General features: G+C 38.3%; 2 protein-coding genes and 1 non-coding gene across 6 annotated transcripts; 2 read left to right on the plus strand and 1 right to left on the minus strand.

The window, feature by feature from the left end:
- Positions 1-440: 440 nt before the first annotated feature.
- Positions 441-9,746, plus strand: mks1 (MKS transition zone complex subunit 1). 2 transcript variants are annotated; one of them, XM_005923176.3, is made up of 18 exons: positions 441-765; positions 1,013-1,134; positions 1,932-1,984; positions 2,114-2,281; positions 4,722-4,816; positions 5,039-5,167; positions 5,519-5,623; positions 5,776-5,884; positions 5,984-6,040; positions 6,110-6,152; positions 6,238-6,300; positions 6,470-6,540; positions 6,633-6,702; positions 6,790-6,897; positions 7,304-7,437; positions 8,035-8,117; positions 8,780-8,877; positions 9,202-9,746. In XM_005923176.3, the coding sequence occupies exons 1-18, from the start codon at positions 689-691 to the stop codon at positions 9,303-9,305; spliced, it is 1,689 nt and encodes a 562-aa protein (XP_005923238.1). In that variant the 5' UTR covers positions 441-688; the 3' UTR covers positions 9,306-9,746. The 2 variants fall into 2 exon arrangements, with proteins under 2 accessions (XP_005923238.1, XP_005923237.1); XM_005923175.3 differs by having other exon boundaries at positions 4,719-4,816; positions 9,202-9,743.
- Positions 9,747-10,108: 362 nt separating this feature from the next.
- Positions 10,109-10,197, minus strand: trnay-gua. The gene is given in 2 exon segments: positions 10,109-10,144; positions 10,161-10,197. It is a non-coding gene; the product is annotated as a tRNA-Tyr (tRNA).
- Positions 10,198-10,900: 703 nt separating this feature from the next.
- Positions 10,901-26,875, plus strand: ap2b1 (adaptor related protein complex 2 subunit beta 1). 3 transcript variants are annotated; one of them, XM_005923178.3, is made up of 22 exons: positions 10,901-11,029; positions 13,222-13,275; positions 13,392-13,497; positions 14,332-14,467; positions 14,759-15,004; positions 15,167-15,357; positions 15,508-15,729; positions 16,168-16,288; positions 16,406-16,501; positions 16,609-16,724; positions 16,895-17,060; positions 17,494-17,592; positions 17,832-18,091; positions 19,837-20,029; positions 20,829-20,870; positions 21,888-22,040; positions 22,126-22,271; positions 22,371-22,500; positions 22,874-22,958; positions 23,315-23,401; positions 24,168-24,322; positions 24,925-26,875. In XM_005923178.3, the coding sequence occupies exons 2-22, from the start codon at positions 13,239-13,241 to the stop codon at positions 24,997-24,999; spliced, it is 2,862 nt and encodes a 953-aa protein (XP_005923240.1). In that variant the 5' UTR covers positions 10,901-11,029; positions 13,222-13,238; the 3' UTR covers positions 25,000-26,875. The 3 variants fall into 3 exon arrangements, with proteins under 3 accessions (XP_005923240.1, XP_005923241.1, XP_042077361.1); XM_005923179.3 differs by lacking the exon at positions 20,829-20,870; XM_042221427.1 differs by lacking the exon at positions 10,901-11,029 and having other exon boundaries at positions 13,258-13,274; positions 13,390-13,497.
- Positions 26,876-27,214: the final 339 nt, after the last annotated feature.

Here is a 27,214-nt window from a genome sequence, read left to right on the forward strand (position 1 = left end):
CCAGATCAACAATTGTTTTGTTTCTTTAATTACCCTGCAAATTTTATTTGATTAACTTACTTATCTTAATGGTTAAATTTCATATACATAAATCCAAATTTTCTAACGCAAAACCATACTTTCAATGCTTTTTAAATGAAACCAAACTATGTGTTAAAACTATACAACTTTCCCAAAATATAAAAGCTTTTAAAACCATAAACTAATGCTTCTTGTTAAATATTATGTGATTTTGTTTCTTGACTGTATCTATTTGTTTTTACACGAAACCCCCTGACATTATGTTTTGTTCATTTATATATTTACTTTGTGTTTTGTCAATAAAGTCTATTAAAAAACAACAACAACAACAAAAAAAAAAAAAACGTCCAGATGACCAGACTCAACGCTTTGGAGCTTTGGTCAATAGGTGGCGATAATACTGCTGTAATCTAGAAAAAACTAGAAGAAGAACATCGTTTATCTCTATGGCAACGACAACTACCAATTTGCCTCGCTTTGTCCACAAGTGTTTCGATTTATATTTTTATACACATATATATACATTTTTTTTACTGCTTACATTTACACCTTTGACTAATGTCTTTCTTTACGAAATGAAAGTATCTGCACAAAGGCGTGTGTGTGTGCTAGCTGCAGCTAATAAAAAGTGCTACGTGAGGAGCTAACATCTCACCGCTAAATAGTCATGACAGATTGCTGGAACACAGACACCGGAGAAGCTGTCTATCGGTCCCGGGATGCTATCAAAAACTTGAAAATAAAGTAAGTAGCCTATGGTTGTATTAGATCGTATTTTATACGAGTATCGAAGGACAACTCATAAAGAAAATGAGTATTACTGAGACCGAGATGAGAAATTTTTGAGCTGTTTTTTTCACCAAACTATTCCACTACTTTCACTGTTTTAAGGAAAGAATGTGAAGATTAGAAATCTACGTCTACAAACATATGTGTTAACGCCAAGACACGTTGTTTCCACGCTTTATTTCCATTTGTTCACATCCTTTAGGGTGCGCATAGAGAGAGTGACCTCCACATCAGCTCTCACACAGCATCTCCAGCAGCAGTTTTTGTCCCGGCAAGACAGAGGAGCAATTGAACTGGAAACACTGTCATCACAAGGCCAGACAGGTAAAATTACATTGAGAAACTACTTATTTTTTGCTTGGTTAGTGTTGAGTCAACGTTTGATTTTCGGCTTTCCAGCTTGGTTTTAAAATTTATGTTCAAGCTTTGATCATTTGCAGGCCTTGAAGTTTACTGAGGATGTTGCATGAGTTATTATGGCTACATAGCTCAAACCTCTAGCCAGTTTAAAGCTGGTATAAAGGTGGACTTTGCATGAAATAAAAAAGAGTGCTACATTTAAATTGGCAGTTAGTCGCCCTGAGTAAACTTTAATACTACAGCCTTTTCTGCACCAGTCCAAGCTGTTCTACAATACTTCCAACTACCCCGTTAAGCCTTCAAGCTTAGCCCATAAATAACAACACAACATTATTATCATTCTTTCTGTGTTTCAATGTCACTTGCTGAACAGTCCTTGGTGTTGAAAATGATCAGTCATCTTTCCTCATTTTCTCTTTCCTGTCCTCTTGTTCTTAAATTCTGAGAACAAAGTTCTCTTATTTTTCCTCAGAAACTGGCTGTACCTGCAAAAAAGTATAACTGAATAGTATTCCAACCATAACTTAATTCACATTCTGCATGTATTATTAACATAAGTTGTCTGGAAGCAACCTCAGGCTGCAGCACCTGAAAAATTGACATAATTGATACAATTTCTTCATTAAAGCCTCTATTATAATTAATTATTTATTAATGGTGTTCTGAACCGGGGCGTGGCGCTTGTATTTGCCCATATTAGGATGGCTCTTTCCTTTGAGGCTTATTTTAATATCTTGACATTTATGCTACTCTGACATCAGGTGATAATGAAGAGGAGCTAGTGGTTGGCTGGCAGGAGAAATTCTTCAGTCAGGTAGAATTTTGAATATTTAACATCCTACTCTCACTGCAAATTATATTGAAAACAATTGAAATGTTTACTATTTAAAACTGGACACTGGACATTATTACTTTACATTTCTGTGACTGTCTGTAATTCCAGTATGAAATGGAGCTGTTCCAGAACGAAGCAGCATGTCAGACACCTCTGGACCGTCAGTACCACACAGAAGTCAAAGCCCTCAACAGGGGCAAGGGTCGACGCAATCGCAGAATTTTCACATACACCGATCATGACCGCTACACCAGCTGCCTTCCAGTACATCAGCTGGTAGGTTGCACTGTATTCTCACTGTATTTGTCCAACACGACAAGAATATTTGAAGAGGTATTCCAAAAGTAATGTTGTTTTTTTTTTATAAATATATTTAAATGGGACACACTAAAGGCTCGATTTGGACCAAAAACGGTTAGAAGCAGTTACAGTATTTATCACCTATGAGTGTATCCCTTTATCATGTGACCAAATGGACGTGTTTACTGTAAAGACTTTTTGCAGTCCTCTGTGTGTTGTGCTTGGTATTTGTGGCATAGTGCAGTCTGGCTATCCTTAAAAACCTTACACAGATCTATCAAGTAAAGTTTTGTGGATCATCATGTCTCATAAGACATGCCTGCCAGCAAAGTTCAAAAGCAATCCTTTTAACCACTCATTTAGTGGCCGCATTAGGCCCTATCATGATTGTTGTTGAACTTTTTGTGCCCAATAATGGCCATAATTTCAAATTTGCAGGAAACATGCAACACACATTGTCTTGTCTAAATTAGAGGCATTTTCACTATGTCCTTCGCTACAAGTGAAAAACCTGGGTGTTATTTTTGACTCTGAGCTTGGTTTTATCCCACATGTTAAACATGTAACCAAAATTGGATTTTATCATCTAAAAAATATAGCCAGAGTCCGCCCTATTCTCTCTCGGGCCAACACGGAGATGCTGATGCATGCTTTTATTACCAGTCGCATTGATTACTGTAATGCCCTGCTCTCTGGTCTTCCTAAGAAGAATATTTCAACTTTACAACTCTTGCAAAACTCGGCAGCTCGTGTGCTGACGAAGACCAGAGGGCGGGCCCACATTACACCGGTTTTAGAATCGCTGCACTGGCTCCCCGTGTGTTTCAGGATCGATTTTAAAGTTCTTTTATTGGTTTTTAAATGTCTTAATGGTCTTGGGCCTTCTTATCTCTCAGATCTGCTTTTACCATACGAACCCTCGCGGACCCTGAGGTCCTCTGGTACTGGCCTTTTGATTGTCCCTAAAGTCAGGACACATACTCACGGAGAGGCAGCTTTTCAGTGGTATGGTCCTCGTCTGTGGAACAGCCTGCCGGAGGAGCTCAGGGCCGCAGAGAACGTACATGTTTTTAAGAACAGGCTCAAGACCCACCTTTTTAATTTAGCTTTTACTTAGCGTTTATTTATTTTTTATGCTTATTTATTCTATCCTGTTATTCTATTATTAATTTAGGATTTACCTAATATTTCTTGATTTTATTCTTATTCATTTTTTAATCTTCTTACTCTATTTATATTTATATTTATATTGTATCCTGTTCTTATTTATTTTATCATTTTACCCTGTATACATCGTATTGCGTCATATCTCCAGTGTTTCCTCGGAGGGCGCTCTCTGCACCGGGGCTGTTATTGACCGTGGCTGCTGGGTCTCTGGGGTCCTCTCAGCCTGGTTGGGGGGCTCCTTTGCCTCCCTCCGGCTGTGTGCCCAGCCCGGAGGCTGCGGTCTGTGACCGGCTCCCGGTGCAGACGGCTCTCTGTTATAATGTTTCCTCACTTGGCTCATGCGAGCCCAGCCCAATTTTTACTCTTTAAGTGTGCGCGTGTGTGTATGTGTGTGTGGGTGGGTGGGGGGATATATGTGTATTGAGAGTGTGGGGAGTGAGTTGGAGGGTGGGGTGGGCTGCTTTTAACTATGTAAAGCACTTTGTGCTACATTTTTTCTGTATGAAAAGTGCTTTATAAATAAAGATTGATTGATTGATTGATTGATTGATTGATTGATTGACATTAAATATAAAAATGTAGTGCAGTGTATCCAAAGTGCAGGTGTACCTATCTTTAAGGTGTATTTTTAGTACAAGGACGTATAGAGTACATCATGCAGTTCCTAATGCAGTTCATAGTGCAAATGAATGATACATCCATATAGTTTCAGTGCATAATGGTGCATAATTGCTCATACTTACTGAACAGGTGATGTTGAGGGTGGGAGAGGTTAGTGATGATGATGCTGGCAGCCTTCCTCATGATTCTGGTGGCATATTGTGATGATATGGAGGGCAAACTGCAACCAGTGTTCTTGAAGGCTCTCCATAATACTTTTCAAGCTGCTGTTTGTCCTGACTGTTTTACCGTACCTGTCAGGATGGAGAAAGTAAGCATGCTGTCTGTGATGGCTCTGCTCACAGTACTTTCCCTGACAGTTTTTTTTTTTTTTTGATAACTCTGATAGTTTGACACCTTATTTGCTACACACCCAAAGCGCTTTTGTGCCTTGAAAAGCGCTATATAAATCCAATACATTATTATTATTATTATTATTATTATTATTTTCTCTCCAAAAGCAACCAGCTTTGCAGATTTCTAATTTTTATTTATTTGTGCAAAATAAATCTAAGACCCCAAACTGTGCAGTTCCAGCTTCTCTAACTGTGTTTGTGTGTTTCTTGTGACCTTGTGGCCCTCGCAGCAGCATGCTACTGACATATTTACCACCAAATCCAACCCAACCTTCCTGGCTGAGAGGATGGCCAGTGTGAGACACAGACGTCAAGAAAGACGCACCATGTGGGTGAAACTATGTTTTCAGATTGATTAAAAACCTACATTGTCTTTCCTCATTACATTCTGTGTATTATTTTCTATTCATCTTCCTGTCTAAATCCATTATAATCCACCTAATGATTCTTTTCCTAATGAAAGTCAAGACATAAAAATAGGATATAATCCTAACTCTAGGTATAAACATGTAAAAAGTAATGCTATATTATTGGCTGGCATGCTTTGCAGGGATTCCAGTGTCCCAAAGTCAAAAATCATCAACTGGGAGCCAACAGAGGAGTTTGTGAGGAACAGGCATGTGGTCAATAATGTCATGCAGACCATGCACATCATGGGGGACCTGGGCGCCAGTGGAAGGTAAGGGAGTCTGCTTTGTTCACACTTTTGATCTCTCATAAAAAATGCAGAAAAAGTTAGTCTTCATTTATTAGGCTTCACTTTCTTAGAACATGTAGTCTGTACTCTGTGTTGGTGACTTTGCTGTCTCTCAGATCAGAGAAATCCATTACCATTAGTATCCATTAGTATGCAGTGTAGGCCCTGCTTGTTTTAGCTTTTCGAGGGGCAGCTTGTCTTGCAGCACAAAGTGAAGGAGTTAGGAAAACTTTCAGTCTATCAGGCATTTTTCTTCTTGTTCTCCTATTACTAGGGTTGATTTATTCAGTGTTTCTTATGTGATTTTTCTGTTTGTGTTTTTTGTTTCCTCAGGCTGGGCCAGAAAGAAAATGAATGTTTGCTGGCAACTATAAAAACCGATGGCTGTGGAACAGTGATTGTAAAACCTGATTTTAACAAAGGCAAAGAGCCCTACAGGCAAGTCTTCAGCATCAGTGGAGATGCGTAGCTCAAGTTCTCACTGATAAATTATTATTATGTTTGATACTAACTGAAAAGACAGCAAAAGATCATGTCAGAAGGTGATGAATTAAATGCAAAGCTGGTGTGGTGTTTGTATTGTTGTGCAGGATTGTAACAGAGGGGGAGAGGAGAGAAGTCTGGCGTCTCACTGTTGAGAATGTATCGGCATGTATGAAACCTGAGGACAAGGTCAGGGAGCAGAACATGTACAAAGATGTGAGTTCATCTTCATGCTTATTTTTTCAGGCTTCAGAAAAAGTATAGTCAAATAACAGGTCTAATCACACAAATACATCAACCTTTCTCTCTTTGTAGCTGTACATAAGGCACAAGGAGTACTTAAATAGCCTCGTGGGACAGGACTTTGAAATGGTAAGACACCTAAGGTCAAAGAATATAGTCACAAATTGTCTTTGTTCTTACAAGATTTTATTCCTGTAGCCTCCTCTAGGTATTCTGCGTTACATGACGAATGGAGAGATAGGTGAGTAGAAATACTGTGCCCATTTTTAGGAAACTAACAGACTTCATCATTCAAATGTCCTTTTTTTGTTCTTCTCTCTGCTCAGTCTCAGCTCAAGGCTTTGAATATGATAACTTGTACATCCACTTCTTTATGGAACTGCCCAACAGTGAGTCACATGTGATACTTCCAGTATGCAGATGCACTGTGCACTTTATAATGAATTCATTGCATTTAATTTGCCAATTCAGCCTAAATTATTATTATTATTATTATTATTATTATTATTATTATTATTATTATTATTATTATTATTATTATTATTATTATTATTTAAGATTGGTCCAGCCGGCCATTCCAGTCTATGTCAGGGGTTACCCAGACCTGTCGGACTAAAACATTAGGGAAGGTGTGTATTGAAAAGAACTATTTGTTCAATATATTGACAGCATGGCTGTTTGATGAGATATGTTAAACTCTGTATGTTCTTTCGGCTAACAGGAAAACGTAGCTTTCTTTAGCTACCCCTTCCACTTCGAGGCTTTCTACATGACCGAAAAAGAGAGTGACCGTTAGTATCAGTAACAGATAATTGTCTTTAGGTGATTCACTGTTTTAAAAGGTTAAACTGACACAAGTTTCTTGTTTTTAATTTCAGACTCAGTCCCACAGTGGCCAGTGCTCTACTTCAAGGTTCTTTCACTGGACTCCTGGCAGCGTTATCGAACTGAAGGCTATGGCTATCTGCTGTTTCCTGCTATGCCTGGTATGCTATGTGTACTGGAAAACTGATGGATTGAAATTAGGGGAAAAAATATATATTGATAATTTCTCATATTCTAAGATTACACATTCAAAATAAACGGAAGTCCCAAACCCAGTTCAGTTAATTTACCCTATATTATAAATAAGCATGCCCTATGTATGTAGCATTTTTGCTTAGAAATGACTAAAATGAATAATCTTTGGTTAAGATGTCCTGTTCATCAACTTTAATCAGCCAAATGTTGGAGCTTAAGTTAACATTTAGAAAATATATTTTTCCAATTATTAAAATTTTGCATTTTAAATTTTTTATTTCAGATAAAAATGTTTTGATTAGTTATAAAAATCACAACTTTTTATTGTCCTGCATTATATGTTTTGTGTGCATTTATGTGTGTGCACGCCAGGTAAACACACGATGACATGTCACACATGGAGACCCCTTCAGATGGGGACGGTTTCTGCACTCAGGCGCTTCTTTATTGGAGGTTCTCCAGAGCTTGAGGACCACAGCTACGTCAGAATACCAGGGACATTCAAGGTGGGGTCAAAACTCTGCAGAGGCTATATGGATCTGACAAATGTTTACACATAATTTAAGTGTATGATTTTTCTGTTTTGCTTAAAGAGGATTAGATTTAAAGATTTTTATTTAATTAATTAATTTTTTATGAATAAAAGATTGCAGAACTTAACAGCTGCTTAAAATGCCACACTGGATTATAAAGAAAATACTTAAACTTTGATTAGGATGTTTGCCTATTCAAATCATATTCTAATTCTTGATTTAATAATTAAATTATTTACATAATACAATTAATAAACCCAGTAGGCTTACTGCATTACTTAATTAAACAGGGAATGACTTATTTGTTAAACTACAATCTGTTAAACATTTAAATGTACCGTACAACAGCTTAACATACTGCAAGTTCTGGTTACATTTATTCTTTATCAAAAGCAATGTGTGCATACATGAGACCTTACAAATGCAGTGGATAAATTTAACTCCTGGTACAATTATGAAGGCATTCTTTAACCTTCTAGTTTTATATACATGTTTTATGTTATGTTAAATATGATCATTTTTGTTTTATTTTATTTTTTAATATGTCTGTATGTCTGTGTGTGGCTGCAGGGGGAGAGGCTCAGTCGCTTTGGCTTCTGCACTGAAACCACAGGAAGTGTCACTTTTAATCTCAACTGTATTCAGCAAGCCAGGTAAGTAAAGCCTGGCTTCAAAAAAGTAGCCATGCATAGAGTGCCTAAAAAATTTATTACACCACCACCCAATGTAAGGTTTATGCCACAGCTGCCCTAAATGAACAGTATTGGTAATTACCAAGATCTTTTCTAATGTTTTGTAATGGTTAACCACCAATTTACATGAGCTATTTAATTGAAATTGAAATTGAAAATAGTAAAGCACACTGTTGTTGTTGTTATTATTATTATTATGAATGAATGAATGAAACGAAAACACGAATTCCAGTCTAATAAAAAGGAATTTGATTTTTAGTTTTAAACAAGTGTTTGACTGATTTCTAAAATATTTGTTTTCTTGTTTTTATGACAAGTAGTCTAATAAACTTGTTAAGTATTGTACCTAACATTTAATAGAAATACATGTACTACTTATATGGTTGGTATGCTCTACATTATCTGCATTGTTAGAGATTATCACATTTCTTCAGTGGCTAGACTTTATTAGTTTCAACACAGCAGCAAATCTACAACTTCACAACTGTCTCCTATTTCACAGTCCCACAATACACTGTAATTTTATTTTTATGTTAGTGCAGGTGTTGAAAATATAAACCTCTGTTTGTATGCATTCAGATGATCATCAGTGATAACATGAAATATTTTAATTTCATGTGCAGGGCCTTTGTTGATACTGCCATGTTGAAGAAGAGGAGACAGAGAGTTTTTGACCAGCTGGGAGGATTTAGTCAGCAAGGAGCTGTTTGCACCATCCTGGGTAAGAAATCTGGATTTTCAGGACCCACTGAGCTTAGGCTATTACTTTGAAAGCTAAACCCTGTGGGAGATCAACTCGCTGAGATACAAGTTTCTTTCAGCACTTCAGTCTGACATATGTGAGATACGGATGGATTGGTTATAGCTTGATTTGTTTTCTGAGCTACAAAATGTAGCGTATTATTTCAGACCAGTTATATGTAAAATGAAGAAAACAGCTAACCTTTTTTTTCTTTGTTATTTCTGTTTGTATTCGTTATAAATTGCTATGTAAGCCTTCTCTGTATGTGTGTAGTATTCAACTGGTACTTTCTTCCTTTTGCAGAGGCCTTTCAGAGGGCCAGGAAAAAGATGCAAGAAGCCCGAAAAAGTCTTCCACAAGACCTGATCAGCAGCGCTTCCCAGCTACAAATCGAATCCTCTGCTTAAGTCTGGAAAAATGGAGTAGGGCTGTTACTGTTATTTTTTTGAAGTTTAGATTATAGATTATCGTGATATAAGTGCATTTTTTTTTTGTTTTTGTTTTTTTACAAAGAGGAAAACCATGTCTGAATGTTTTAATCTTTGTATTTATGGCTAATATAGTGGATGGTGTACTAATAAAGTTACAATATGAGTGAAGCTGGTAGTTAATAGAGAGCAGAGCCATTATACCTGCTGTGTATGGTTGTACCTGGCAATGCATTTTTTTTTTTTTTTTAGTCACTGTTTATATTTGATTTCAATAAAGGGTCCGATTGTTGGCGTTAACTGAGGCTTTTAAAAACTTGTGAATATAAAGAAATGTTTTGAAAGTTTGGTTTTATATTTTCTGTTGGTTACCTCAAATCTCAATGTAGTTGTCATATTTGTTGTAATATAAACATTTTATATCAACTATTACAATTATCTTTAAATACTTAAAAAAAACATCAAAATCTTTTTTCTTCGTGCACTATATTTTATATTTGGCATATGATATTTAGGGGCATTCATACAGTAGTTTAAAGCTGTTCACGCAGTCTAGATTGTATGCAAAAGTATGTTTGTTTGTTTTTTCCACTGAAGCACAGGTTTTGCTTAATGCAGTTCAGCATCTTAATAGATGACTTAAATTCAACAAGATTTCACGCTTTCAATACTCAACCTTAGTTATCTGTAAGCTTTAGATCAGGGGTTGGAAACAAGCAGGACAGCAGCCCTCGAGGCCTGGAGTTCAACACCTGCACTTGAGATAGTGGAATTGTAAAATCTCCTTCGAGCCGGAGTTGAACCAGCGACCTAAGGATTCCTGTTCCCATACACCTACAGTCCTCCGCTCTACCAACTGAGCTATCGAAGGGATCACATGTACACCGTCTGGTTTGTTGGACCATCGGATACATGGGACCTAACAGAGTCTGTGTTTTGCAAGAATTCCATGTTGCAAGGACTTGAACATAACAAAACTGTATCTGTCTGATTCTACATGTTCCTTCATGCCTGAGGCACTGAACATATTTCACATCAACATGAGTATCCTTCCTTTTTCCAACTCTTGGGCTGCGTTCAGACCCAGGGGAGTACTTTGCAGCCCCTGATTTGAAACTGCTTTGAAAAAGCCAGGACTGTACAGTGAAGGTGAAACGCTGATGTTATGGAATTCTTTTCCTGGCTGTGAGGACACGGCGAAATCCCTACCAAGAGTTCCCTCCAGTGTTGCATTCATGATCATAGGAAACCGTGGCGTCATATAGAGTCATTTATTATGTAATGTAAATTTCCCCTTTAAATACAAAAGTTTGCACTGATTTATATTTGCCTGTGAATCCAATTACAAAAATATATATAAACCCTACCGACCGATTTGTACACATGACCTCGAAACCGTGTGGTGTCATTGCCGTTGGTGGTTTCCTGGATTTGCATATACATTTTATATAATACATCATTTATATTCGCAGATCTTAACTATACAAACATCTACTAACACCCGTTATAAAATCAACCAAATGTGTTCGCTGTAACAACGCATCCTGGTATTCTTTACCTCAGGAGGGAAGTTGTCCAGTTTCCGATGAGTGTGAACGCACCATCGTTATCCTGGTTCTCCATCTTCCTCCAAACAGACGAAGGAGCACCCTGCGTCTGACACCCAGTGGAATATTTTTCTCTTCTCACGTATACTCAGCAAGGTATGGGCGATATTATACAATACAGGACCTTCTTTTAACCTTGCTGTCATTGTGGTGTGATTTTGTATCGACTGTATTTTTGCAGGGCTGCTCATCGTTTAGCTACCGTAAAGGCAGCTCCTGGAAACTGGGCCGCTGCTCACGTTTCTATTTTGACTCCAGATTTAACATAACGAAATCTTGTCATATCGGACTGTAAACCCAGGTTGATGTTAGAAGTTGTCTGTGTTTGGAGTTTGTTGTTAATATCTGTGGTATCGCAGGAGGGAGCGGATGTATTTAGCATTTAGCTAACGCTAGCTAAGTGGAAGTGCTGTGCCTCCCGGTTAATTAAAGCTAACCTGATGTTTGTTGAGAGGTCAAATGTCGTCACACCCAGAAACACGGAGCAGTTAATGTCACCGTTAGATTAGAGTAGGTTCTTCTTCACCATACAGATGAAGAAAATGGCTAATGCCGACTAAAGTAAAGGTTTCATTGTTTAAGATGTAACGCTAAGTACGTTTTCTTCAATGTAATAGCATGTTTTAGCTAGGGCTGTACAGATACATAAATGTGTGGTCATAGGTTTATATACAGTCATTATGGACATCGATATCATATGTTTGTGCTTTTAATGATTGCTCCGAACTTCGAATTCTTCTCCAGGTTTGCATGATTGTAGAGCTTACATCATTAATAACTCTGCAAAAGTTTGAAATTATGTTGGATTTTCTCTCATCCACACAGATTCAAATATATACATAAACCCCCATTAATATTTGGTTCAGTGTGCCTTAGTAAGTTGCATCTTCCCCAGATGCTTTTGCTAGCGATCAACAGCCATAATTCTTGACCACTCTTCTCGTCAGAATTGGTAAATAAATCTACCACCGCCGTGCTTTACAGCTGCCACTCTGTTCTTAGATTTGATAGTCCTGCCATTATTCCTCCAAACATAGCTCTTGTCACTGGGGTCAAATAGCTCAATCTTTGTCTCATCTGACCATAAAACCTTTCTTCAGAAGGCATTTTGCTCGACTATGTTTCAAATTGCAGTTGAGCTTGAAGCAAGGGAGCAGGTGAAAGAGAGCCTGGAGAGGCAGAGATATGCTCTAGTGGCACTGACAAAAAAAGATGGAAGGCCGAGCTGGAGCTGTCAAAGCACAATAAGCTCAGACCACACTGGACAGGATTACAAATAAGTACAGAGGGACAGCACAGGTTGAGAAGTTTGGAGACAAAGTTACAGAGGCAAGGCTGAGATGGTTTGGACATGTGCAGAGGAGGGATAGTGGAAATACCAGACAAACAATGTTGAGTAGGAAACTGCCAGACAGGAGGAAAAGAGGAAGACTGCAAAGAACATAAAAAAAATGAAATTCATGCATTTAACGAAGGAGGGCATGCAGAGGGTTGGTGTGACAGAGGAGGATGCAAGGGATAGGATGGCAGATGATCCTTTGTGGTGACCCCTAAAGGAATCATCTGAAAGAAGAAGAAAGGGGAATGAATAATAACAAAAACAAATTAAACATAATAAAATTGCATTCTGTACTTCCCTAGTGTGGTGCATTATGATAAAATTAAGTTGCCTATTTCAGAGTTTACTAGAACTTCATATACTCTGTAAAACAGTTGGGAGTGTATAATTCAGACATAAATGGTTCTCCTAACCTGTGCCAAACCCAGGATCCTCCATTACAATTCCTGAAAATAAAGCCATATTAATAAATCCAGACTATGCGATTACAGTGCTCTGTAGTCCACTGGTTGTGCTTAACACCACTCCAGCTAATATTTGGTATTTTTCTTGGGGCTCATAGGCTTTCATTTCCACATCACCATGCAAATCAGTGTCATGAAGCCACTCTATTAGCATTTGCTATACTGCTGTACGGATTTTGCTCAGTTATTTATTGAAAGGGGTGTTCTCCATACTTGTAGTGTAACCTTGTATATTTGTAAGGCAGTTATTCATACATTCATTTAGAAACTAAACACATCAGGTTGGTCTGTCATAGAAGAAACCTGTAACATTTTTAGATTGGTTACTGGCTGTTTGCAGTGTACTATGTTGGAGGCAAACCTGATGACTGAATTTCATTGAACTACTTTGTGGCTTGTCACCACGCCACTTAGTCATATGGCAGCCTCACTGAATGATTATGTAATATTTTTTTAAAATGTATTTATCTATTTATTTTTTACAGAACTAAGGACCACAGTCATGACGGACTCCAAATATTTCACAACAAACAAAAAAGGTGAGTATGATAGAGAAATTGTTTTTGTTCATGTAGGCATGTTAGAGATTGGAAATCTATGGCAGTGTATATATAAACAGTACTGCTGTCAACTCTTCATCTGATTCATCTTTCAGGGGAGATCTTTGAACTGAAGGCAGAGCTGAACAATGAGAAGAAGGAGAAGAGGAAAGAGGCAGTGAAGAAGGTCATTGCTGCCATGACTGTTGGCAAAGATGTCAGGTACACTGCATTTATGACATGCGCCACACAGGTCTATAATTATAACAGTGTGATAAGATAAGCAAATCAAAGTGACGTGGCGTCTGTGATTTCTCAGTTGCATTATGTGTTGGCACTGAATATCTTAAACAAGAAGAAAATTGTGTTGTGCTTACTGACCAACAGTCAATTGGATTAAAGTAATTCAGCTGCTGATATTTAACTCTGAGTTTTGCTTTTGGAAAGCTGATTAGTCTCATCCTCAGTAGACTGATGTGTGGTCATTGTTTCCGGCTCTGCTTTTGTTTCCGCTGCTCTCTGCCAACTCCCAGGATATGTTCCTGGAACTGTCAGTGCTGCTAAGAGAGTAATAGTAAATAAAAGTCTCAGTATTGTTCAGGGGGCTCACTGCTTTGCTATTGATTGCCATCGGTCAAGGAAATCAGTCATTGCAAATTAAGAGAACACAGTAGCAGAGATTAAAAAATAGGAGAGAGCAGTTGCTAAGGTACCTGGAGCTCTGGCCATTTTCACTCTTTTTATATATCTGACTAGTAGCCTCAGAAATCAGGAGGTAAAAGTGTGAATGAAAGGACGTTTTTATTACTTTCAGGCTATTCAGACATCGTTATTGATGATCACTTTGCACACAGTGTTTTTTCACAGTGTGCTAAAGCTTTACAGACATTAATTAGTCATACTACAGTTGTATGATATGTCCGTTAAGCCGATTTGTACTGATGTGAGTTCAGGACAGTTACTCATGCAGTAAATTCACAGCTAGTGTGAGAGAACATGACAGTGTCGCAACATTGTCTAGTACTCCTTTTTGAAGTCAATTTGCTTTGCTCTCAGTTCTTTGTTCCCAGATGTAGTCAACTGCATGCAGACTGACAACCTGGAGCTGAAGAAGTTGGTGTACCTCTACTTGATGAACTACGCCAAGAGCCAGCCTGATATGGCTATAATGGCCGTTAACAGCTTCGTCAAGGCAAGACAGAGAATGAACTGTTGATTAACGGCATCCTACACTAATCTGCACTAAGGCAGTTAAATCTAAAAATACTTTTTATTGTTTTCCTGCTACCATAGTTTGTCCATGCTGTTGCACAGGATCGATCAATGGGTTTCTTACATGCCAATAGGGATTAAGATTTTTGTACAGTTTTCAGATGTGTCTTGCACACAAGCTCATGATATGCTCCAAATTACAAAGTGAGTTAGTTTTTTAACTTTGACGCCCATTGTACCTATGTAAAATCTTTCTTCGCCTATTCCTTAGGACTGTGAGGACCCCAATCCTCTGATCAGGGCTCTTGCTGTCCGCACCATGGGTTGCATTCGGGTGGACAAGATCACAGAGTACTTGTGTGAGCCACTGAGAAAGTGCTTGAAGGATGAGGACCCATATGTGAGGAAGACTGCAGCTGTTTGTGTAGCTAAACTTCATGACATCAATGCCCAGATGGTGGAGGACCAGGGCTTCCTGGACTCCCTGAGAGATCTTATTGCTGACTCCAATCCCATGGTAGGTCTCAGTACTTTACACCTCTATCTGTATCTTTCCCAAAGTTGTGTTAGTGCTTTAAAAATGCTGTTAGTTTCCTTTGGATTACTATTAAAGAATAATTAAGTTAATATAGAGTTAATTATTGTTGAAATCATTATTGTTTCATATCTTGCGTTTTAGGTTGTGGCCAATGCAGTTGCTGCGTTATCAGAGATCAGTGAGTCTCACCCCAACAGCAACCTGCTGGACCTCAATCCACAGAATATCAACAAGCTGCTGACGGCCCTCAACGAGTGCACAGAGTGGGGACAGACCTTCATCCTGGACTGCCTGTCCAACTACAACCCCAAGGATGAGCGTGAGGCTCAAAGGTAGCAGTCCTGTCAACTTTTACTTAAAACTACACCATTTGTGATATTAATCAGAGTTAGAAAAATCCTTTTAAGACCAGAGATAAGCCCAGCATTATCACTACATGACACCACTGAAAATGATGGGATTTCTGCTTCTTCTCCTCAAAGCATCTGTGAGCGTGTCACCCCCCGGCTGTCTCATGCCAACTCAGCGGTGGTGCTGTCAGCTGTGAAGGTACTGATGAAGTTCTTGGAGCTGCTGCCCAAGGATTCTGACTACTACAACACATTGCTGAAGAAGTTATCTCCCCCACTGGTCACCTTGCTCTCCGGGGAGCCAGAGGTCCAGTATGTGGCTCTGAGGAACATCAACCTCATCGTCCAGAAGAGGTATATTGTCAGAAAGGACAGAGAAAGGTTTCAAGTTGAGCTGCTGGGTTTAATATTAACTCTAAAAATATTTTTAATATATAGATTTTGAAATTTGGTTATTTCCTTATTGTAATTTCTTCATATTTTACTGTGTTTGTTTGTTTACAAACTCTTATGACAAGCAATTGGAAGCTGGGAAAGACAGATTTCTATTTTTTGTTCTCACCACCTTTTAATGTATATTTTTTGTGTGTACACACTGAACTGAACCTTAGCACACACACAGGATAAACCTTCTTGTCTAGCAGCTTAAGGGCTATAGCAGGCAATATTACTCTATGACTGACACTTACATGCTTAGTTGCCTACTACTTGAAAAGCATTAAATCCCTTCTTGGGATTTTTCTTTTGGACTAGGTGCCACACTATAATGTGTCATGTATTGATTTTGTGCAGGCCTGAGATCCTGAAGCAGGAGATCAAGGTGTTCTTTGTCAAATACAATGACCCCATCTATGTGAAACTGGAGAAACTGGACATCATGATCCGTTTGGCTTCTCAGGCTAACATTGCCCAGGTACTTCACAGAAAACAAGACTAAAAGTATATTGTAGCAATTAATTGTTCGAAAATCTTTAACATTATTTATAGAAAGTAGTTTTAAAATGATTCACTTCTATTCTGTGATTTGCAGGTTTTGGCTGAATTGAAGGAGTATGCCACAGAGGTAGATGTGGACTTTGTGCGTAAAGCTGTTCGAGCCATCGGACGCTGTGCCATCAAAGTTGAGGTGAGAATTATGGGCCCACTGAGCTAAAATAATGATGTGTCATTAGTAATTTAAAACTCTTTTCTGGTAGTAAAGGTGACAGATGTTTCTGTCCTGTTTCCCTTCAGCAATCGGCAGAGCGCTGTGTCAGCACTCTGCTGGACCTGATCCAGACTAAGGTCAACTATGTGGTTCAGGAGGCTATTGTGGTCATCAGGGACATCTTCCGCAAGTACCCCAACAAGTAGGTTTCTCATTGAATGCGTGAAAAGTGTTTATCAAGTAACTATCCAGTGCTCTATATAAACCTTTTTTAAAAATTGATGGACTGTGTAGCTCACATGTGTACATGTCATTTCATGTGATGTGTAGTGTGTAGTCCGATTCTTACTTTAGAGATATGGTGTTCTTTAGGTATGAAAGCATCATTGCCACACTCTGTGAGAACCTGGATTCCTTGGATGAGCCTGACGCTCGAGCTGCCATGATCTGGATTGTTGGCGAGTATGCTGAGCGGATTGACAACGCTGATGAGTTGCTGGAGAGCTTCCTTGAGGGCTTCCATGATGAGAGCACTCAGGTAAGTTTATTTAAAAAAAATAAATAAAAAATACTCATGTAAAATAAAATACACAGATTACGATACAATATACGAGAGCAGCATTACATATTTCAGAAAAGCTAGTCTTACTTACAAAAAAACATTGAGTTGAATTTTAACAGTTTATCTAGAATAATAAAATGTTTTCATGTATTTTTTCATTTTGACTTTTTTTAACAATGTCAACAATGTTCCTATGATTTGTAATTATATTGTGTATTGTTATGAATTAAATAAGAAAGGTTTCAATAATCTTATATTTCTGTAAATATCATTAAGTGTTGTAGTCGGGGATCGACTGTTTCAAATATTTTTTGACCTACCACAGCTATGATGAGGGGTTAGACTTTTAAAGGCATTGCATATAAAACACAGCCATATTCCAATGGTGTGTGTGTGCTCGGACTTGCAGGTCCAGCTTACTCTGTTGACCGCCATTGTCAAGCTGTTCCTTAAGAAGCCATCAGAGACTCAGGAGCTGGTGCAGCAAGTCCTCAGCTTGGCCACTCAAGTGAGTCGTATATTTTATTCTGAAGAGGCTTTGCATGATTTTGATGACTTGTTCGGTTTCCCTCTCTCTGAGAAGTGTTTCTTTCTCTAACATATATGAAAGTATTATTCTCAGATATGTAGCTTTCTTAGCTGCCACTTTTGTAACGACTTGTGAAACTGTGGTCCTCACAATCTTCTGGTATGTGATTTCTGCCTATGTTGAGTATAACTTGCACAACGTGTTGACCTCCTATGCAGGACTCTGACAACCCTGACCTGCGTGACAGAGGCTACATTTATTGGCGCCTGTTGTCCACTGACCCCGTAACCGCTAAAGAGGTGGTGTTGTCAGAGAAACCCCTAATCTCAGAGGAGACCGACCTAATAGAGCCCACCCTACTGGATGAGCTTATATGCCACATTGGTTCTCTGGCCTCTGTGTATCACAAGCCCCCCAGCGCCTTTGTGGAGGGAAGCCATGGAATCCACCGGAAGCACCTTCCTGTTCAGCACAGCAGGTCAGACACTGTTTTCAGTGCCATACCAGTTCTACACAATGTCACGTCAGCTGCTTTTACCAGCTGTTGTTCTGGGTGCCGGACGCTGTCATGCAAAACTTTTATTGCTTTCACTACTAGTCCATTGTACTAATACATAGAGCTCATACTTTAATATATGGCTTTTTGGACATGATGGCCTGAAAGATCAGTGTAATAAAACGGTTTAATTTTTGAAATTCTTGAAAGGAGCTTAACTTTAATAATCACACTGGCGTAAACTGATTATATTCAGATATTTCATATTGGTCGCACTTTGCTTTGCTTCCATTTTCCATATATAAGAGGAAGTATTTATCCCTTCAGCAATTCAGTTCTGTTGCATGGAAAATTTGCAAATTGGCCAGGAAGGTCAGTTCATGAAAATGTGTCATATGTCGAAATTGTGAGATAAAATTACACAACCTGTAATTGTTGAGGAGTAGATTTTGCTTGATCCCTGGTGTTTATAAGCAGAAACACTATAGTGGCTATCGTTGTACTTGTACCACTTCATAATTTCCAGGAATGTGCCCGTATTGATCTGTTTGACAATAAGCAGCTGAGTCTAAAGTCTAAACTGTTAAAATTAGTGCTACTTAAAAAAAAAAAAAAAAGTAATTGGTGTGAGTGGTTTGATGTTTTTAAGATAAAGACAGAGTTTCTTATTCATCCAGCAGTTTAAAATGCAGTCTTCTGGTCTCAAAGCATTTGGTTTGGTTTCAAGAAAATGTTGGATAATACTTATTAATGTGATATTGTATGTTGTATATGTGAGCTGAGAACTCTTCAATTTTTTAATCATAGCTCAGTTTATGCTTTAAACTAGTTTCGAAAACAGGACATTGCCCAACTCTTAAGATATTGCCTCATGCCCCACTGATGTTGAAGAGTCAGGCAAAATCTTGTGTGAAAGAAGAATCTACAACAGGAAGTTGTGGACTTGAGGACTTTTAGATGAATTTCCGTTGAAGTCGATGTACTGTATTTATCCCAGTTTAATAAGGAAATGTATTTACATAATGGAAACAAGTTTTATGATATAAAAAATTTGACATTTCTGTTCCAACACAGTGCTGTAGCACAAGGCCCTCTCTAGCAGTGTGCTTGTTTGCTGCTAGTTTAGCTCACAAGGTGAGATGGAAATCTCATGCAGCAGCCTGGACCCAATGGCCCTTTACTGCTCATCTTTGCCCACCTGCCTTCTTGTCTACTCTCCAGTAAATCTACTAAATGCAATAAAAACCTCCCCCAAATATAATGTTTAACCTCCTAGGACCTGGCGTCCACATATGTGGACATCACATTTTGGGTTATTTTGACCAAAATACTTAATTTTGCTCTACAAGGGACTGACATCCACCTACGAGGACAATATACTGCCACTGTTCTATCAAAATTTTAAACAAATATCCTCATATGTGGCTCTCATTTTTCTAAAAAACAAAAATCAGGTAAAAAACAAAACAAGAACTGGTAATTCTTTGTTTTTACATTCATTGGGTCCCAATATGCCCAAATATCAAAGTTAAATTAAAAATGTATGCCATAGAAGAGCTCAGGTCTTAGGAGGTTAAAGAAAGTTGTTGCCGTGCTTCATAACTAAAGATTCTACTATTTTGCATTCTTTCATAATTTTCCAGTGATCTGTGATACTTTTGGAGCTCTTAGGATTTGAGTTTCCAAGTACATTTCATTTACCAGTCTACTGTTTTGCCTTACGACAGCATCGACACAGGTGAGAGCCCAGTGAGCGGTGGGCCAGCAGCAGCCATGGACCAGCCACATGTCATTCCCAGTCAGGGTGACCTGTTGGGTGATCTGCTGAACCTGGACCTGGGTCCTCCAGTCAATGTGCCCCAGGTCTCCTCCATGCAGATGGGTGCGGTGGACCTTCTGGGAGGAGGCCTTGACAGTTTGGTGAGCATGAGCATATTTATGCACACTTACTTTACTAAATTTAGGTAAAGATCCACTGAGCGATTGCACTTAATTGTCATTGCAGCAATGGGTCTTACGTGTTTGGCACATTGTATGGAATAATAATAGACGTTTATACTGTATTCAAGCTTTGACTCCCATTAGATCCTTCTATAGTTTACCAGTGCTGGTTACGTGATGCTACCTAGTGGTTCTCACCATTCATTTTAATGACTCTTTCATCACATTAAGGAGGAAAGAGGCTGTGCAGGCAGTTGTAAAACATCTGGAAAGCTGAAATTTTCCCAAAAGAAATGGGTATATGATGAAAAGTTAGTTTTTCTTTCTTCCTCCTTAGGATTGTTATAGTTGAAGAAGACCTGTTCAGATCTTGTACCTGCTGACACCATTTTCTTTTCTACTGGGTTTTATGTGTTCATGCAAGTGCGCTTGTGATAAAAAGTAACTGTTATGCTCATATGCTGTATCTTGCTGTAACACAAATTTAAAATGTTTTAATACCGTAACATTGGCTCATAAACATGTTACTAGGTATTTGTCTTCTATTACCACTTCTCCGAGCTGCCGGAATATCTGGATTTCTTCATAATCTCCTTGCAGAGTGATTTTTTTTTTTTTTATGTCTAACCTACAATGCAGAGATTAATATTTCCCAGAAAGTGAGGGCTCCTCTTGATGGGTTATGGTTGCTAAGAAAGTCTCTGTCTCTGTCTTTGTGTCTTTGGTCTGTCGGTAATGTTTGGATGCTGTCTTTGGTGGCCTCTCCTCTCTCCTGTAGCTGGGGGGAGACCTGGGCGGAGGTGTTGGGGGAAGTCCAGCAGTAAGTCAAGCCCTTCTGTTTGGCCGTCTGCATGCTGCATGCTTCCTGAATTTAACCCACCACACTCGTCTTACTCACGCATTTTTCAACAAGATGACCACACGGATGTTTTGAATGTTTTAGCCCATTTAAGTCTTTGATGGGACACACAAAGGCATACAGGGGCAAACTGAAAGCCTTCTCCTTCTGTCAGACATCAGGATGAATACATCACTTAGTTCTCTTTCTCACTTCCTGTTAAGACCTTCCTTAAATATTCATAGTGTGGGAATGCAGTAGACATTATATTTATGGGCATTTTTGGGGGTGGGGGGTGGTGGTGACATGGCCACTGACACCATTTATAGGCTTTAAAGAAAGGAAGAGGTCATTGTGTAGTAATGAGGACACAACAGATTTTACTGTGTTGTAGAGCCATTCATAGACTAGAAACCTCTTTTCTAAATCCTTTGTAATTTTTTGGGCAACCAATAATTACAACCACCTTATGAAAATAGTAGATTTTCATATTTTCCATCAATATCACTTTCAATATATCAATATATCATAATTTTTTCCATCAATTTGAACATATAAAAATATACACAGAACTGATATATTTGTTTATGCCCTCTTTTCCATACTCTTGTATGATTTTATACATTGTAAGAGGCTTAGTTAATATGATGTTAATTTGGACTTCTAATGTATTTTTTCAAATAATATTTTTTATAACAAATGGGCTCAAACAGGCAAAACAAAATTTTTACTCTTTTAAATTAATCTCACATTTGATTTTTTTTTTATTTGGCTAATCGTGATTTTGATGTGATTGAAATCTTGTTTTTGTTTTTTTTTCTTCATAATCACAAAGACCAAATCAGTTGCTTCTTCCGTTGTTCTGGTCTAAGATTTTATTTTCTGTGTGACCCGTTTAGTAGATTTTAGTAAATTTCTCAAGTCTTCTGCGATACTTCATAAAATTATACTTTATTAGATTGTGTTTTGTGTGTGTTTTTGTTGTGATTTTTGTTGCAGGTGGGACAAAATTTTATCCCGTCATCAGTCCCCAACACTTTTGCTCCTTCACCTACACCTGCACCTCCTGCCACCAGCAGTGGCCTCAACGACTTATTTGAGCTTTCCACAGGCATGGCCATCACCACAGGAGGCTATGCAGTCCCCAAAGCAGTGAGTTCACGCAACTCTTTCTTGGAAGGTGTAACGTAAGTAAAACACTGTCTGTGTTATTGACTGCAGTTGTACTTTTTACCAGGTATGGCTTCCTGCAGTGAAAGCTAAAGGGCTCGAGATCTCTGGAACATTCTCTCGCCGTCAGGGTCACATGTACATGGACATGACTTTCACCAACAAAGCCCTACAACACATGACCGACTTTGCTATCCAGTTTAACAAGAACAGGTCAGTGATCTGACTCAACAGGAATGTCATGTCATTGCTTATTGCACTCTTTCAGAAACGTTTTAAAACTAACTTTAATATTAATATATGTTTCTGCAGTTTTGGGGTGATCCCCACCAGTCCTCTGCCCGTTCATACTCCACTGATGCCCAATCAGAGTATTGAGGTCTCTTTGCCTCTTAACACCATTGGGCCAGTTATGAAGATGGACCCTCTCAATAATCTTCAGGTACAGCAGCACACAGTGGCCACACATTTTATCAGCAGTGGAACACATTTAAAGACCTGGCCAGGGACAGGTGTCTTGCTCTTTCTGTCTCTCTGAAATGTGTGTTTTGTTTGTTTTTTTTAAATTATTATTTAGTGTGACATGGCCATTAGTTCAGAAATAATTTCTCAGCGTCTTGCAAAAAATGAAAATTCCAGGGTGTTTGCACTCAGTACAAGAATTGGAAACTGAGAAAAACAGCTAGCCCTCATAAAATATATTTTAGAAACTGATGTTTAGTTTACAGTTTTAACCTGATTGAATGCAAATATTGGTATATTGCTTGTTATACTCAAGATGTCAAACTTACCATGTTCTCTTGTCTTTCCTATAGGTGGCTGTAAAGAACAGCATTGATGTGTTCTACTTCAGCGTACTCATCCCTCTCAATGTATTCTTTGTTGAGGATGGAAAAATGGGTAAAATTCTTAAAACCTTTTAAAACAGCAACAACAGTGTGGTACTATTCCTTAAATGGCTAATTATATTCCTCACAGCTATTGAAGCTTGACAAACATTGCTGTTACTTGGGAAATGTATATTCAGTCTGCTTTTGGGCTGTAAAAGTATGTTATAGGCAACTGAAACCTACCTTATTGTGAAGTGTAATTTCTATGGAACGAAAAGAATTCCTTCATCCCTAATAATAGATCTGAATAGAATCAAACAAAACAGTAAATCATTTAAAGGGCTTTGAATTATCAATGTCAGTGGTTTGAAACATCCAACACTTTCTACATCACTGCTGTCGGATATTTTGTTTTTTCTTCTTCAGAGCGACAGGTGTTCCTGGCTACTTGGAAAGACATCCCCAATGAGAATGAGCTACAGTATCAGATAAAGGACTGCCACCTTAATGCAGGTAGACAAATTTGTCAAAAATCTCATGAGCATGTTAAATTATTTTTACCTGCTTGTTTATTGTTTTCTTTCTCGTCCTCATAACTTGGCTCTATACTTCTTTATTTGGTAGTTTCTCTAACATATCAAAATATTAGACAATGCTTTTACTCGTGCAAAATATGGCAAATGGCACAATGATGCATTTTTGAAGTAGTTTTTCTTTGTTTCAATGATTGAATACAATTTAATTAAGCTAACCATATCATCAGCGTGGTTGCATTAAATATATAGATGACTGATTAAGACATTCTCAGCTCAGTGTTTAAAAACCTCTGTTATTTTTAAGACATCAAAAATACTCCAACTTATCCAAAAAACCTTATTTCTCTCTGTTTTCTTTCTCCACCCGCATGCTTATCTTTGGATACTCTTTCTTTTTAACCAATGCTGAACATCTCCTTTCCTTTAAAAAAAGTTCACAATATTTTTGCCACTATAATCCTAGCATTCTGATAGCTAAAAGTTGACCAAAGCAGTACTACTTTCAGAATATCTGTCCAGCTTTACTGACATCTAAAGGTTGAAGTTGATTAAAATCCTCACAAACCTAGTTTACCCTTTGCCAGTAGTGGACTTTGTATTAGCCCATGCATACATTAGTGTGAGTTCCTTAAAGTGATTATGGTTCCAGTAGTGATAGCACCCTCTTGTGTGTGTATTTTGATGTGGCTTCTGAAATGTGAGTGAGGTGTAATCATAATCTGAGAAACCTTCCGGTCTTGCAGACACAGTTTCAGGGAAGCTGCAGAATAACAATATCTACACCATTGCCAAGAGAAATGTAGAAGGCCAAGACATGCTCTACCAGTCCCTGAAGTTAACCAATGGCATCTGGATCCTGGCTGAGCTCCGCATTCAACCTGGCAACCCCAACTATACGGTATAGCATCACAAGATTTACATTTTGACGCGCTGTTCTGGGTTTTAAAAAGTAATGAGGAAAGTTTCACCTTCGCTTACAAAGATTTTCTTGTTTTAGCTGACCACCAGTTAAAAGTTCAAAGTAACTATAAATACAGTGAAAATCAGTAAGTCATGGTATAGAATATAGTGAATCCAGAAAATAACCAGTATTTATTTATTTTTTTAACTTATACTACTCGAAAAGCAGCTAATGATTTTCAAATAATTACCGGTTATTTGTGTTAATGAGCTGATCATTTCAGTTGTGGACAAAAAGTGAGAATGCTGTAATAAAATGGTAAGGGAATACAATTACACAGCACTACCCTTCAGTAGGGGAAGCACGCTACAATATTCGTACAAGATCCTGACCCACATCCTGACCTTCCTTGTACAGAGCACAAATCCTCAAAGTAAAATGGGAAAAGCACTGTCAGTAACATCCCTCGTTCCAGTTTTACTCCTTTATTCCTCAGTTGGTCAGTATAAGCAGTGTAAACAGAGCTGTGATTGAGCATCTTTATAAATGTGTGAGTGAGTGCGTCTCCCTTTATAACTCTGCTCTCCTTTTGTCCACAGCTCTCTCTGAAGTGTCGGGCTCCAGAAGTGTCTCAGTACGTCTACCAGATGTACGATTCTGTGCTGAAGAATTGACGCACTTCACCACTTGCCGACTCTGCTTCATCCTGACAACAAACCGCAGTGGTTTTTTTTGTTTTGTTTTGTTTTATTTTTTTGTATGTGCAGCTGACTGCCAAAACAAGAGAATCCAAACAGTAAAAGATGGATAGTAAGCAATTTTGGAGATTGTGTTTTTCCTCAAAGTGATCAACAGGGTAAATGTGAGATGAGACAAAGGGTATTGGGAGTGATTATCAAGCGTACTGTTGACATTTCCTTTATTTTGGCAGTTGAAAGCATCATTAAAATCCTCTTAATTCTACCCCCTATTTTTACATCTCAGTGAAAACCATTCCATCCTTAACATTACGTCTTATTGTTGTGAAGATGTGATTAATGATGAAATTGTCCTGAGTGGGGACTTGCTTTGTTCAGCTCACACTTCTTTTAATTTAGATCCACTTTTGACGCTTTCTTTGCTTCAGTTGTACCTCCAGAGTCACAGCAGTATTCTGTTGTTTTGAGACCAGAAACGTCTGTCTGACTGCTTCTGCCACATCTGGTGGGATCACTTACAATTTGTGCAATTTGTTTAGAAACAAATGTCAACTTTTCTCCCCTTACTGTGAAGCATTGTACACTAATTGAGAAACTTAGCGATAAGTTAGCAACCCTGTAATTGCAAAATCTAGGCATTTCATTGTTTCCTTATGCCATTTATGGTCTTTCTGGCAGAGGCGTTTACAACCATCCGGTCTTCACAAAGCTCTAAATCCTTTTAATGACACTCCACCTTATCCTTTTCTTGTTAAAGCGTTCGTAAGCAGTTCGCTGTGCTGGTTCTGATATTAAACAACTTCAGTATAACATTTTATGAAGTGCTCTTCAAAAATTAAATAAATCCATAAGCAAAGGAAAAGTTACACTGTTTAGTCTTCTGATGAGCAGGTGGCATAAAGGACATTGATGGGTTTAAATTCTTAAAGTTTTACAACCACTACAAAAGCAAGAGCAGCCAATTTTGTGTTCACACTCCAGTGCCACTCTGTTTCCGGTTATTTGCTTGACACGATTTTTTTTTTTCTTCTTCTCCTCCTCCTCTTTTCTGAAACGGTCCCATTTACTGCAGCCACACTTTTCACAACTATATTTTCATTCCTATTTATTGTGCATCTACCTCTGTGTGTTTTCTTTTCACAGGTGTTATTGTTGCATTAGTTTCATTTCCTTGATGTGCTTTACATGTCATTTGAATGCCAGTGTTTTTATTTTTTATTTTCTTGGGGGGATTTACATGTAATGCTAAACTGTGGGAAATCCGCCAAGTCAGATTCACAGGACCACACATTTACAAAAATGAATTGCCAAGTTTATTTTTATTACTCTCAAAAGAATCCTTATAAAGTTGGCATAGTGTGAGCTATATGAACATTAGAGTACATATACCCAAACCCCCAGAGTTGTACTGTAGGCCAGTAATGGTGTAGTAAGAAAATGTTTAGTAACTATGTATAAAAATGAAGCAAAAATGCTTTCTCCCTATCCCAGTGTGTCAGTTGTGTTGGTGACGTACATGAGATGAGAACATTAATGTGCCTGCATGAACTCGCTGTCATTTTACCCTTTCTTAATTTCAGCTGTGGATTTCCTCAAGTCTGAAATTCTGCTCCTAACCTACGTTTCATTGTAGATCCCATTAGTTTTTTATTTGTTTGTTTTTTTCTAAACACAGCATCGTCTTAAACACACTCCTGCAAATAGAAATGTTTCCAGCAGCACAGAATGTGTGCCGAGGTCGGTCACGGCATCTTATGAAATGGAAAAGTTTGTGTCATTGCTGTAAGCTTGTTGTAAATGATTTGTTACTGTCACAGTACCACATCTTGTGTCAATAAATCGTCAAATCCTTGGTGGTGGTGCATGGTTGTTTTTTTGTTTATTTTTTTTATTTGTGTGTTTTGTAAGTCATGTGCAGCACAGCAGACCTGAAAAAGGGGGTGAGTGGTACAGAGGACTGCAGGTGGAAGATAAAGGGTATCCTTTCGTTACCTTTCATCTCCATGTTGAGGAAGTTGCTTTGGCTTTCTGTTTATCAGAAACATGAGAGCAAAGAGGGCTGCAGCTCTACCGTGCTGTGGATTCTTGCTAAGAGACTTAATCACACTCAAAAGTCTCCCAGAATTAAATAGTTGCCCTAAAGTACAGTATTATTAACCTTTACCTACATGACCGGTTGCAGCAGATAGCC

The sequence above is a fragment of the Haplochromis burtoni genome, unplaced genomic scaffold, assembly GCF_018398535.1.
Source record: "Haplochromis burtoni strain Fernald_Lab_line unplaced genomic scaffold, NCSU_Asbu1 Contig_66, whole genome shotgun sequence".
In the NCBI taxonomy this organism is placed as follows: Eukaryota; Metazoa; Chordata; class Actinopteri; order Cichliformes; family Cichlidae; genus Haplochromis; species Haplochromis burtoni.